This window comes from Pipistrellus kuhlii, unplaced genomic scaffold, assembly GCF_014108245.1.
Source record: "Pipistrellus kuhlii isolate mPipKuh1 unplaced genomic scaffold, mPipKuh1.p scaffold_m20_p_18, whole genome shotgun sequence".
Taxonomy (NCBI): domain Eukaryota; kingdom Metazoa; phylum Chordata; class Mammalia; order Chiroptera; family Vespertilionidae; genus Pipistrellus; species Pipistrellus kuhlii.
The window spans coordinates 19,106,552-19,120,822 of NW_023425493.1; the positions used below are offsets into that span (position 1 = coordinate 19,106,552).

Sequence of the window (14,271 nt, forward strand, 5' to 3'; positions counted from 1 at the left end):
GGTTTTGAGTACATTTCCACTTTTTAATTCCGAGGAGTTCAGAATGAAAAATAACTCCACACATGTGAAGAGGCTAACTCAGACCTCCATCAGCACGAAAGAAAATGTCAAATGTAACTGGTATGAAACAAGGGGAGGTGGAGGTATGTGGGAACAATAACTTTGAGAATGACAAGCAAACAACAACAACAACAACAAAATCAAAACAAAAACAAAACCCAAATCCTAAAACAAACTCCATTAATCTCTCTGGGGAGCTGAGAGAGGACAGTAGTGGTTTGGGAAGCCAGGTGGGGCCATGGTTCCAAATAGAGGGGCTGCTTTCTTTACCAGAGACAATCTGTTAGAGGGATTTTAAATTTTCCAGAATGAAGAGTGCTCTGGGGTCTTATAACAAAACCATACTGTATGTTCATGCTATTTGCCCTAAATCTAAATATTTCTTACCTGTACGTTGGGGAATTCTAAGACATTGTTTTTAATGTTAAAATATACCTTCAGAATAATGTTCCTGCATATATATTTTTTCCCTGGTCTTTATCCAGGTGTCCTAATCACCCAGATATACATGCAAGAAATAAGAGAGTAATATGTCACATACCATAGCAACTTTAGTCTGAAATGTTTAAAGTTAAAGTTTATTTGAATTCTTTGTAAGATTATCAATAAAAGACTTCAAACGTATCTATATCTGTACATGTACAAGAACCATCAAAAATTATTCACAGAACAAAAATAAATCTTCTTTAGAACAAACCCAGGTAATGAAATGCAGATATGGATCTCACATGTGGAACAATCTAAGTGCTACCAGCACAAAAATATGGCTTTAAAAATAAAATAAAATCTTGGGTTTTGTTTTTCTAAGGTGTATTTCTCTTTCTTGAAATAAAAAATAAATTATTTAGAGCTATCATTGTAAAATAGTCATGTGTATTAACACACTTTTATTAAGGCCCTGGAGATGAAAAAAGGAAAGCCAATTTAAAAGGTAAATTCCTCACAGGTGTGGTTCAGGCTAATGTGCTGCTGTCTGCTTGAGTTAATTTTAACATAACTAGGGAATGTCTAAGCACCAGTCAAAATTTAAGCTTTGCTATTTATTTCAACTTCTCTGCAGGACAAGGGGCTACTGACTCACCTAGCATTTAATCTTTTGGTGACCTGGAAATTGAAATTTTTCCCTTGGGAGTTTAGAAATGACACAGATATGCTATTTATACACAAATGTGCACCCCCACACAGATGATGGAGGCTCCTAAAACACAGCTTCTGTGTTAACCTCTCTACAGCAGGTATATCTGCTTCTAGGTCCCAAACTAAAAAATTCCCTAGGGAAAAATGAGGGCATTTGATTGAAAAGTAAGAACTGGGTAGGAAATTAAAATGCATGATGAAATTTGGGCAAAAACTACCATTTTGCTTTCCTTGGGTGGCTTACTGCATTTGCCAAGTCCAGCTGGGTTAGTTATGCAAACACCTGAGGACTAACTGATCAGGAACCAAAACTGCTTCTTTATGGATCCCACTGATCTTCACTGATCTGAATCCAGATCAGCGAGATTCAACGGTCTTTCTATGACACCCTGAGGTATCAATAACGAAACCTAGGGTTCTTGAGACAATGTCAAATCAAATCAATTTCAAGTTACTTTAATATATATATATATATATATATATATATATATACACACACACACACACACACACACACACACACACACAACACATATGGTTCATTTTTTTTAAAAAGGGAACAACTGTCATACAATCTAATAAATGAGAACAAAATCTAAACAACCCAAGAAAGTTTGGGAATCACTGCTCTGTAGGTGGATTAACATTCAGAAAGAGGAAGTCCTAGGATTTGTGTTTTGTGGGTGTGCACGTGGTGTCTGCAGAAACTGTCTCTCCACGTATCTATGTATTTTAAGTGCAGGCAATCTGTAAATCCTCCCGTTTCCTTGAACCTCTGGGCTATTGAGAAGGCTGCTGTGCACAGTCCCCTTTTGGATCATGTTATCTTCCTCAGGTTCTTTCACTCCTCATGAGATATTTATCATATCTCATGCAAATTTCATCACTGTTGTCAAGAGCTCCATAACTGGGTCATGACCACAAGAGAATGCTTCTGGAACTAAAGCAATCACTCAAACACAGAAAGAGATTCTACTTAAAAATTCAACACCCCAGTATATCTTACTTAAAAAACACACCAAAAAAACTGCCCTAGCTAGTTTGGCTGAATGGATAGAGTGTCGGCCTGTGGACTGAAGGGTCTCAGGTTTGATTCCAGTCAAGGGCACATGCCTGAATTGTGGGCTTGATCCCCAGTATGGGACATACAGGAGGCAGCCAATCAATGAGTTTCTCTCATCATTGATGTTTCTATCTCCATCTCCCTCTGAAGTCAATAAAAATATATATTAAAAAAAAAACTAGTAAAATAGGTCTTTCCAATGGACATAGCAATAAAAACAAATTCTTGGGTGACATGAGAGGGAATCCCCTCCTAGTCTGCAGGAGAAGGTGGGTGGAAAGTCAGCGAAGCTGTGGCATGTGCTTCGGAGATGCAGAGTCAGGCCCAGGGACAAAGTCCAGTCTGGTGATAAGACTGGGGCTCAGGGTCATATGGGACTCCATCATCCTTAAGAGGTTTCCTCTCCCAAGTTCAATCCCACAACCAGACTTCCCAGGAACTCCCAAATGGAGATAACTAGAGCTAAACCTAATGAAAGGAAAACAAACACCAATGCAAGCTCACTGGATGGCAACTGTCTCACTCTGGGGCTTCCAAAAGAGAACTGCTCCCAACCTGGTGTACCTCTGTGGACAGGGTGGACAGAATTGCAGATCCACAAGCAAAGACCACAGGTAGACTAGGATGTGAGAAGCCCGACTTCCAAAGTCAAGCTCATTCTCAAGGGCACACAGTGGTCATCACAGAAAATTTTGCTTTCCCTTGCCCTGACAGCATCACAGGGAAAGGTGGCGGCAGCCCAGAAAAAGCTAATTCTGACCAACTCCATGCCAAGTGGAAAAAGCCAAAAGCTACAGCAGCATGGCTACCTCATTTTACCATCTTTCTTGCAGACAGATTGCCCTAGACCCCAACGGCACCTGGGCGATAGAGCCCGGCACACAGACAGAGCTCGAGTTGCCTAGTTACCGCCTCCCCTCTGCAAGCGCTTGGTATATTGCAGAGACTCAGGGAATAGGATGCATTGATGGAAATGTAACTCCTTTGGCCCATTGATATAAAAGGGTTATATTCAGCTCTTTTCCTGAATCCTATCAGCACTGTTCTAGTCAATGGCTACACTTGATTGGTAGTGGGACAAGCTAAAATTAGTACATGCCCCCTGACCTCCAAATTCCACACAATCCTGTTCTCTGCAGTGCACACAATGTGGCGATGTGCTGGGTAGAAATGCAAGGCAGGGCCATCTGAGTCCACCCACTTCTTCCCCATGTCTCTCCTCCCATTTGCACACAGGCTGGTACCTACTGGGGCCGAGCAAGGCCAATGAAGCTATATCTCCTTAAAAAGTCAGCTGTTTCTGCCTTCTTCCATACTTGAGGGGGGAAAAAGCCTTTCAGAATAAGCTCTACAGATTGCAGTATTTTCTAAAGAAAAAATTAAAAAAAATATTTGTATTGAAACAGACTCAAAGGATAAACTAACATTTAACATCTGGCAACAGCTCTGAACTTCTAGCTTATGTCTAACTTTATTATTTTTTATTTTCTTCATTCGAGATAACCTGATAATAGAGGGCTGCATAATCTATCCAAACATTGAGCATTTAATCTTCCAAAGTAGGCAGCTCTAAGGAGCTCCCACATGCCAACAAGATAAACTGCATCCACCAAAAACACAACTGATGTTTTGTGTCTAGGCCCCTAGGACAGGTTAAGTTTATCAGCCGTCTGTAACCCATAACCAACACCTGGGAGCTTCCGAACCTCAAGCAGCACATCACCCTTGTTACATACGTAAGGACCTTGACACTAACAAACTTTTGCCAGGTTTTCTGCAGCACAATTAAAGGCTTTTTATGAAGAATGAATTAGAATTAAACCTGGCTAGAGCTGAGAAACAGTGGACCTATGTTTATGTTATCCTTTCCCAACGAAGGGCACAACTGCAGAATTGGTTATCCCCACCCCCATTTAAATAAGTGATTTTGACTACAGTGTGCCCTCAGATTGGAGAGGAGAGAGAAGAATTTATAAAATAACTACCATATTCAAGAAAATACATGGGTACCAAACATGTGGGCATGAGGTCTGCAGATCAGATAAGCACTGTGAGAAACTCCTGTTTGAGGTTTCTGACCGGACTGGCACAAATGGGAGTGTTATGAAGGAAAATGCTTTAAAAGTTCGTGGGTTGGGTGGCTGCTGAGATACAAGGACCAACACAGAGCCCACCTGAGAGAGGGTAGCGCTAAAGTGTCAGAACATAAGTTGGGGCACAGCGGAAGGGACTCGGGGCCGCTGTCTAGGCTTCACTCAAAAGAGGACCCAATAGATAAATATTCTCCTGTTCCCTTCCAAATATTCTGTTATGTAGAAACACTCACTCCTGCACAGGGCTCCCTCCAGTCTTTCTTCCTTTTTAAAAATTTCCTTCACGTTTACCATTTAAAAGAGCATTAACTTGAGAAATGTTCTCTACCAAATGAAATAACTCCTTATATCTTGCTTAAAGAGATTCAACACCCTTTTAACATGATATCTCACAGCACAGAAGGCATGAATGAGTTCTATTTGTGTGTTTATATGTACACATGTGTGAATATATATGTATATATATTTGTATATCTAATGGCTAATATGTAACATTCTATGCTTCTGATAATCAGGGTTGCATTCAAGATGACAATTCACACTTTTGGAAAAAAGGAAAACAATCAGCTTCCACGACTGTTTCTGTCCTACACTAAAGCCAAGGATGACTGCTGGTGAGACAGTAATCATTGACAATCTACTGAGAGCCTGGGGCAACACACAGAACGCGCTGCCCTCCCGCTTAGGGTTTCTTTTCTTACAAGAGGAGTCAGCACTTTTCAGAGTGATGCTTCAGATCTGGATTTCCTTCCCAAATTTTACTTAAGTGATTAAAGGACCAACTTAAAAGTTAAATATTGAGATAAGATTACCCTGCCTAGAGACTTGCTAGTATAATGAATAAAATCTTTATCCCAAATAAAAATTATAATTTACAAATAGAAAATGTTTTGTTTTTAAGTCGGAAATAGTCAGAGATTCCTGCTATGGTATGGTTAGCCCTTTTCTGTGCGGAAGAAAGGGTATTTGCTTTGGATGGTTTATGGACAGCATATTGGAAGAACCTCTCCAGAGGAGAGTAAACCCTGTGGGTGACGCTGATGCCACCATGAGGGAGGGAAGGGCAGTGGGTGTGGGAAGGTGGAGATGGTGTGTAGAGACACAAATATTTATAGTTTTGTAAACTCTAAAGAGGAAAGAGAACACCCTTTATTACAACTGGGGTAAAAAAAAAAACAGCCCCCTATCTAAAATGGAAAATTCCCATCTGCTATAGACAGAAAGGATAAAACATCAACAGGAGTTCAACAGAACTCACTCCTAAAGTCCAGTTTTGAGGCAAGAGCTCTCGTCTGTGTCCTCTGAAGCAGCGTTTCCCCAAAGTGGAGTAGCTGTCCTTCCAGAGCCAGTCTTGGTTGGTCAGTGGGATTAAATGTTTTGTTTAGACCTTAGTATTTGCATGTTTTCCTAAAGGACCAGGGGGCCGGAGAGGGATTTTTCTTAAACTGGCAGATGAATCCCTGAAAAATTCACTCTGACAATGTTCTATTGTACACCGTGAGCTTCTTCTACCAGACAGACAGACACTGGGTCTCTCCCTACTGACCCACTGGGCTCATTTCTCACTCATACAACTAACAACTGCAGTGCTTTCAATAAGAGGAAAACAATAATAAAAACAGCAATAATTAAAAAGGTAATCTACATTATTAACTTCCTTTGGGTATATTACAGTGGTATTTTCTGTACATGGCCCAGAACTAAGTCCCCTGTGTACACAGAGACGTGGGGGGAAAGCATTGACCTCGGGAGTCTTCGCCTTATGCCCTGAAAGACAAGGCTCCTTTTTCAATTGAGAGTTTCTCACCTCACTGCTGTTCTGAAGTAGCAACATTCTGTAAACCTGGTGGGGCTGGGGGAAGGGCAGGGGACAGGAGAGCGGGGACATTTCCTTCTGTCTCCTCCCACAGTCTGTCTAGTCACCAAGGCCGTCAGCAGCTGCTGTTTTTGAATTCACCATTCTCCGTGATGGAAAGCTTGGTGGGGTTGGTGGGAGAGAGGCCATTTCGGACCTGCATGCTGTACCGCTCCTTCACCTGGGTCAGCGCGCTCATCAGTCTGGTGTTGGCCGAATCCAGGGACACGATCCGTTTTTCCTACAACACACCAATCATGGCTTTAGTCCGGCTCCACACAGGAAATCACACCATAATACTCTTTAGAATGACTGTTCTAACACTTTCTATCACACCGCTGCACGCAGGATGCTTTCTGGATCGATGGAACGTCTCTGCCTCTTTCTGCACACCGAGTCCAACGGGTCTGTGCTTATTTTCTCTTGTTGTCCTGTCAGCATAGCAGGATGTGTTATTAATAATCCCGCAGGTCTCTAAGACATCATGGTAAAGTGACACCATGTGTTACTTCAGACTATGCAACACAGGGTCAAGCTGCCCGACTGTATTCAGTGCTTTTGGTCAAATTTAAAACATGGACATTGGATGGCAGAGAAAGAAGCACCAGAGGTTTCATTTCACAGAGAGGTGCAAGTGATCTGTGGGTCCTTAGCCCCCAAAGAGGGCACATCAGTCGTATTTGCAGAGAACTCACATTGTGCTCAAGATAAGAACAACACATGGTGGCAGCTTATAGTCACCAACAAAGTGAGGATGCAACACACAAGAGGGGGGAAAGCAGCCAAAAGCTCAGACCAGGGAGTTACTTGGATACAGGTAGGGAGGTGTGGCCGAGAGGGGTGCCATAAACATAACACATGAAAACAAACAGAGAACACAAGCTCCTGGACTCATTCCAGCTCAGAGTTACTCCAGGAAAGCTACCCAACATGGAGAGTGCTTTCATTTTAGTTTTGAGTCTCTGAAAAACAACAACACACGCTTTAGAACCAGTATTTTGGAGCCAAAGGGTGTTGAATACACACACATTAAAAAAATAAAAAAGAAAGAAAACCTGAGGGGGGAGGAAAAGCTCCGCCCCCACAAAAAAGCATCTCAAGAAAAGTAGGGCCATCTAAATTAAAAATAATAATAATAATAATAAAAAAAATCACCCTACCAGCGAGGAAAATCATTCCATAAGTGAAATGCCCATAAAATTAAAAAGAAAATGGCAAATGAGGAACAATCCCCAAAGCCAAAAGAAGCTTTCCTACCCCGAAGCTTCTGCATTTATGGGGAAAAGCATGGTGAGGTGAGTCACGGTCGGGCTTGGAGAGTACAGGAGGACTGAGGCTTTGGTGCTGCTCCTTGCTGTTGAAGCCAGCAACACAGGGCCCATGGGAGCTCTGTAGGGAACTCACTGCAGCAGATACAGAGTGAAGACCACTGCCCAAGGAGTGGGGGATGGGGGATTTAGGTAAAAGTACAGACACAGCATCAAATGATGCTTCCCTACTGTGGGATGGGGCAGGGATCTGTAAGGCAGCAGGGTGGTGGTCATAGTCTCAACAGTATAAAAACCAAAACCCAGCTAATGCTTACTATCATTAAAAAAAAAAATTCTTCCTTTCCCTGATGGAGAACTCAGGTGGTAAGAACCCAAAATCAGCATTATTAACTAACCACCAATCTTATATGGTTTTGACATTGGAAGGTGAGTATCTTGTTGGAAGGATAGGCAAAACTCAAAGAAAAAAAGACCCATGAGGCTTTAAAAAATGATATTAAAAAAATTACAGCCAGTGGAATTTACTGGGATAATAAGTATAGATCTTTTCCAAGTCAGCCAGTCGGTAAGGACTGGCCCATGGTTATTAGAAAATAAGGACTGGGAGCCAAATCTGATGTTTTACCCTATGATCCCTACACAGGAAAACATAATTTCTTAAAATAATGAAAAAAGATAATTCAGCATTAGGCTAATCTATAAGGCCCCAATATTAAGGAATATTCATTATACTAGCATATTTCTAGGATTTTTCCAGGTTTATTAAAAAATTAGGCATTATAAAACATCATTTGATTCTTAAAGGGTTACAAAGAGGTTAAGGTTGAATGTAATTATTTATTGACTATAAGAGTAACAACAGAAGCTAAACAACTCCTCTCCCCCAAACCGATAAAGTTTCTAAGTGGAAAAACTCCCTTTTGTAATTCCCCTCAATGCCAACTTCTCAAAATAAAACAAAAAGGAAAAGAAAAAAAAAATCAAATAAGGGATTTTTGAAGTTCGTGTTTAGTTAACAAAAGATGCTCTGACACTGTGATTCTGCCTGGATTGAAAGACAGAACAATCTGGTCCAGGCCTGACAGGAAGGATGTCAAGGGTGGGGAGTCAGGAGCTGGAATGTGTAGGAGGCCAGTGCACTGGGCCAGGGCTGGGAGCTGCTCGGCTAGAGAACGACAGGGTTTACTTGCCTGTTTGAATAATCTCATCTCCATTTAGGACCTGTAATTTAACACAGTGGAGGTATCACTTGCAACAGTACCTAGGCAGCTGCTTGCTTCTCAGAAGAGGAAGCCCTTCTCTGTTCTCCACCTGAGTCACATGGAGAGATCCTGGAGGGGGGTGAAAGGTGGCACAGTCCCTGGACTGATGTTTGAGAAATGTCCCTGAGTACCATCACCAGGCTCCCCGTGGCCATGCTAAAAGGTCCAGGACAGTGGACCCGCCCTCAGCGATGGAGCGCTCATCCTCCCCCTTCCAGTGAGAAAGCGGCTGGCCCAGGCTGGCCTTGTGGCATGAACTGACTCTAGGAGATGGAGAAGCTGAATTCAGGGACAAGCCTTCCCTGTGGGACACAGGGCTGCTGAGAGAGATGAAAACCAGTTCATGGACATCGGGCATAGCATTTTGGGAAATGCTGGGCTCAACTCTAGTATAAGGAAAGATACTATATTCATTTCAGAAATGTTTTTTTTTCTACTAGTGGCACCAAGCCACTCATTACAAATGGAACCGAGGGATGTTCACAATCTCTTACTTTAATAATATTTTAATGGCTCAGTCTGACAACAGCTGGGACTGGGAAACCACCTTTTAAGGAGATTATAATGACTTTAGTGTTTGATTTGTGCTGTGCATGGTACAGTGGTTTCCACATGTGCTCTGGTGGATTTTCCCAGTATTCTTTGGGGATCCACACTGGGCATCTGGTCGAAAATGTACTATACAGTAATGCCTGTGTTGAAATCTGTAAATTGATTATGTTCAGCTAGTTTTGGTGTCATTCGACCTATTATTTGAGAGTGGTTCTTGTTGCTGAGTGGCCAGTAGGAGCAGCTGGAAACTGATCTATAAAAGGTGCCTCTGGTTTCAGCCAAGTAGTCCATTTGAACAATCAAACCATTTGAACACCGCTGTCCTGAGGGATGGACACAAAATATTATCTAACTGAGCTAGACCACAAGTCTGGTGCATTGAGGGTAATATTTCTTCCATTCCTGATCAATGCCACACTCCTGGTCAACAGACAGAAAGTCCTTGTTTTCCAGACCATTTGAGCCCTGATAAATTCAGTTCCCCTTCTTGCTTTCGCCTTCTATCCTAGGGCTCCTACAGCATACCCAGTCATCTAGCCCTAGATGTCAACACAGGGCTGGGGTGGGCTCACAATGCGAAGCTGATGATGAAGCTGTCTTGATGAACAACCGAGAAAAGGGCAATCCTGCATGCAGAGCCACCACTATGACACAGCCACGCTCCCTCTGCTTCAGGCTAACACAATCTCAGGCCGGGTGAAATTATTAAAATTGTCTGTTGTATCTTATTGGAACTAAAACCTCTCCTGGTGTGGTGATTAGAACTCTCCCAGCTTTATACTGCCATACTGAAAATTCCAAAGTGAAAACTTATCAACACTAGTCTTTCTGGCTAAATTGCCCTCTTTCTCCAGTCTGTTTCTCCTAAGCCTCTGGGATGAGTTTTTATAGTACACAGCGAGATGGCCTTGTCTCCAATACCATTCCCTCACTCACCCTGGGGACGCCTGAAAGTTTTTGTCTTTAAAGGACCCTGTAAGATAATTACAACTGAAGTTTCTTCTGCTACTTTAGGAGGTCTATATAGCCAGAAATTACAGAGTTTAAGAGTCCAAAATATTTTGGGAACTATGCTGACAAGGGAGCATCACTCGACTTCCTGGGCAGGTGTCTCCTAAGGAATACAAGGCCCATGGAGCATTCTTCTGATGGCTGTGCTTTCAGCTTCACCCCCAGTGCCTTAAAAACAACTCCACCCAGCACCTAGACTGGAGTTGGCAAGGGCATGTTTTAGAACAATGGGAGCTCTAACACAGACTGACGTGCAGAGAAGAGAGCAGAACATGAAGTCCTTGCTCTCAATTTTATTTTACAGCTGAGGGATATGGTATGTACTTAAGGGTGAGAAATGCACACCGGGCTGGGTTGTCTTCAGGCAGGTGACACTTTCAGTGGGTAGACCAGACAGTCTCAAAATCACACCTGCCTTTTGTGATTTGTTTCGTTCTAAGACATGAGACTATATGTTGCATTGATAAAATGAAAAAGAATTAAGAAACATTTTCTGCCTGCTGGATTTTGTTCTGAACATTGATGTGTCCCTGTGAGGTACTCTTGGCAGTCATCACACCATTGCTGTCACAGGTATAGAGTGAGCAAAGGCCCAGACTGATTTCATCAATCAGAAGAGGCTCTCTAAGCACAGCCAACAACCAAGCAAATTCCAAGCATCAATGCCAAGCCTTGAAACAAAGGATTAAGGAAGGGTACCTTTGATAACCTTGTCTCTCCCCTACAGTTGGGGGCTAGAGGTTGATGGCACAGTGGACGTGACTGACAAGACCGTGAACATCACAGCCAAGCAATGGTCAGTGGAGGTCACAAGCCAGACACATGCAGTTATTTTTCACAGCTATTCCCTTGGAGAACACCCTACTTTCCATAAGGAAAGAAGTACACCCCATCATGCACTAGGTTGAGACCTGTCAAGCAACTGTGCTAAGCACGCTAATACTTTGCTGGGTTAACAGACTTGTCACTAGTAAAAGAAAGGAGAAGTGAGAGATCATATAGAAGTCTTCAAAAGGTAATGGTGAGAACTTCCCAGTGACCCATTTTCCAGTACATGCCTTGGCATGCACAAGGGATGGGAAGCCAGGAAATAACAGTTATTATAAACAAGTGCCTTCTACCAGATTCCGAGCCTGCTTACCTGTGCATCGATTATTTTCTGCTTTGCATCAATAACTGCTTGCATCTCAGCATGATCCTTCTTCAATTCCTCTTCCACAGCCATTAGCCTAGAATGTGGCAGGAAGGACATTTCAGCATCTTCAAAGAGAGGGCTTCATAATGAACACAGAGGACAAGAAATCCAAATTCATCCTAGTTCAATATTTCCACTCCATCCCAATCAGAGATCTGAAACTGTGTGCTCTTTCTTCTCTCCTACCTTGGAATACTCCCAACGTTAATTTCTCTACCTGTGACTAGGTCACTCACATTTTCATCTCTTCTGGGACATTATTTCCATGATCACTTCTTCCCTCAGATCCCCCAGCACAACTCACTTCATCTTAAAATATCAAACCAGTCAACAAAAACCCAACAACTTCCTCTTAAAGGATAGCTGTCAAGTTACCCTGTGACAGCTATCCTTTCTGTTCCTTGCACAGGTTGGTCCTCAAAGAGGACTCTATACTTAGCGGGTCTAGTTTCTTTCTCATCAATCATTTACATCTCACCCCACTGAGGTTTAAACCTCATCAAACTGCCCTCAGTAAGGCTGTCACGGCTGAAACAGCAGACCTCTTCTGTCTTCAGTTTACCTGACCTTCCACAGCTTTTGACAAGATGGAAGCACAGTGGTTACTGAGCATGGACTCTGGAGCTTGAGCCTGGCTTCAAATCTTGGTTGCACTGTGAGGTGACCATGGGCAAGTGACTTAACTTGTTGCTTACTTCTTTATTTGTAAGATGAGAATAGTAATATGCCTACCTCAGACGTTGGCATTAAACAAATTATTACTAACAGATTAAACAATCTGTAAAGGACTCAGAAATGAGCCAGGCCCATAGTAAGTGCTCTGTGAGTATAGGGTAAAATTAACATTCCCTTAGTCTCCCTTGATATCCTTGGCACTCTCTTCTCTTGGTTCTCTTGCCTTCACCAAGAGAGACTTCCTTCCCTGTTTTTGGAAACACTAAGTTAGTCGTGGACACTGAATACTTGGGTTTTTAAAACCCAGTTCTCCTCGAAGGCCTCTTAAGGGCATCATTAAGTTTTTATTTTTCCTAATTGTTACGGTGAAAGAAAACAGACCACCTCTATCTTTAAAGGGAGTGCACAGAGGTCTCCCACTGGGGAAATTTAAGGGACAGAACCAGTCATCACCTTTGTACTAAGTACCATGAACGTACGCAGAGTTGCAAGCGGCACTGCTACCGTTCCTTGAGGAGTGTCTGGCTCCTCTTTCCACCTCTTTGTGTGCCTGGCTACCCACCCCCATGGCCAGGTGACCCGCTAACCTGCTGATGATGCTCTTCATCTGGCTGTCCTTCTCTTCTTGCTGCCGGCGCAGCCGTTCCTCGCTGTCCTCCAGCCGGGCCTTGTACTCCAGCAGCAGCTTCTGCATCTGCTGCTCCTGCACCAGCAGCCGGCGCTCATACTCCTCTAGCCTCCGGCTGGACACTCGCAGGCGCTCCTTCAGTTTAGTGATTTCCTGTTCATACTAGAGGGCAGAAAAAGGAGTTCTGCAAGTTGTAGAATCAGTGATTTGCTTTTGAAAAAAGAAGCCCTCTGAGCTGGATACCGTCCAAGCTGCCATCCCACCTATTGCTGATGTCCTTGAAAATTATCAACAGGCACAAATGGGAATGGAGCTCTGCCCTCCTCCTAAAATTACATTTATATTGTTAACTTGGCATTCCAAATCTATATATTAATGTGTCTCTCTCCACATTAAACTACCAGCTTCTGCAAGCCACATCCAATCTGTGATGGCATCAAATAAGAGTAGGAAAATAAAATGATCAAGCACTCAGAAGCCTGAAAAATCACTTAAAATGAGCCAAAAGCCAGTTGTTGACAAGAGAAAGGTTATGTCATTGCCTTTGTAGTATCTCAGACCGAGATTGGCTCATTGTTCCTTCACTCTATTAGAATCATCCCTGTGGAGAACACCCAACATTTCTATAATGTTAAGCACCACTAAATAAATAACTAGAAATTTATGGCTATTAGATTACTGTTGACTATTGCTTCTTTCTCCCCAACTAGAAAATTATAAAATATTCAGGTCACAAGCATTAAGCCAAAGGTGTACAAGTACTTTAGGGCTGATGGATACTGCCTCTTGGCCCTTTTTATGATGTGGTTCACCTTTCTCAACTTAGTTTTCCTTTCTCAACACACAGGTCTGTTTTCTCGCAAAAGCTTTATAAGAGCAAAGCTTTATATAATTAAATTGCTTACACAGCCCTTTATGTACTGAAGTTGCTGGGTTCGGGGTTTGAGTACACTAGAATGTCAAATTTCTAGGCAAGGTGAGAAGCATAAGCTTTGTTATAGATGGTCTACATAAATTCATTAGGAATTAGTGATAAATCTGTACAATAATTTGTACAATGCAATCTATTTTCACATAATGTTTCATTTAATTGACAATCAGACAATTGGCTTCTTCAATAACATGGTCCTAAATGATGATTTAATCCAGAAGGTCAAAGATGACAAAGTTTGAAGACTGCATCAATGAGCATGTTTTGGGTCATGCTGATAGGTAAGCAGAAGCTAGCTGTCTCTGGTTCTTAATCAAATAAGATAATGCCATACATGGTGTCAAGTTCTTGTTTGATAATTTTTTTCTATGTCAACTTTAAAAACAAAAACAAAAAATGAGTCAATAGATATCTTTAAAAAAAAAATCATCTATAAGACCAAAAGTTCTAGAAAAGACAAAAAGAAAAAACAAACAAAAAATCATTATCAAGTCAGAGAAAGGAAGTTTAGTCTAAGGTAGGGGTGTCGAACTCAATC

The 14,271-nt window shown here is 42.1% G+C and overlaps 1 protein-coding gene across 13 annotated transcripts in view; it reads right to left on the reverse strand.

Moving 5' to 3' along the window:
- Positions 1-5,480: 5,480 nt before the first annotated feature.
- The window catches only part of RASAL2 (RAS protein activator like 2), a 219,528-nt gene continuing 210,737 nt past the window's right edge, over positions 5,481-14,271 (reverse strand). For 8 of the 13 annotated variants that reach the window (XM_036443088.2, XM_045583187.1, XM_036443085.2 and 5 more), the window contains 4 exons: positions 12,762-12,964; positions 11,446-11,533; positions 8,670-8,700; positions 5,481-6,449 (listed from right to left, as the gene is read on the reverse strand). In XM_036443088.2, the coding sequence (XP_036298981.1) occupies positions 6,307-6,449; positions 8,670-8,700; positions 11,446-11,533; positions 12,762-12,964 (465 nt within the window). In that variant the 3' untranslated portion in view covers positions 5,481-6,306. Of the gene's footprint in view, positions 6,450-8,668; positions 8,811-11,445; positions 11,534-12,761; positions 12,965-14,271 lie in introns of those variants that run through there. The other 5 variants (XM_036443090.2, XM_036443089.2, XM_036443084.2 and 2 more) reach the window with 2 other exon arrangements.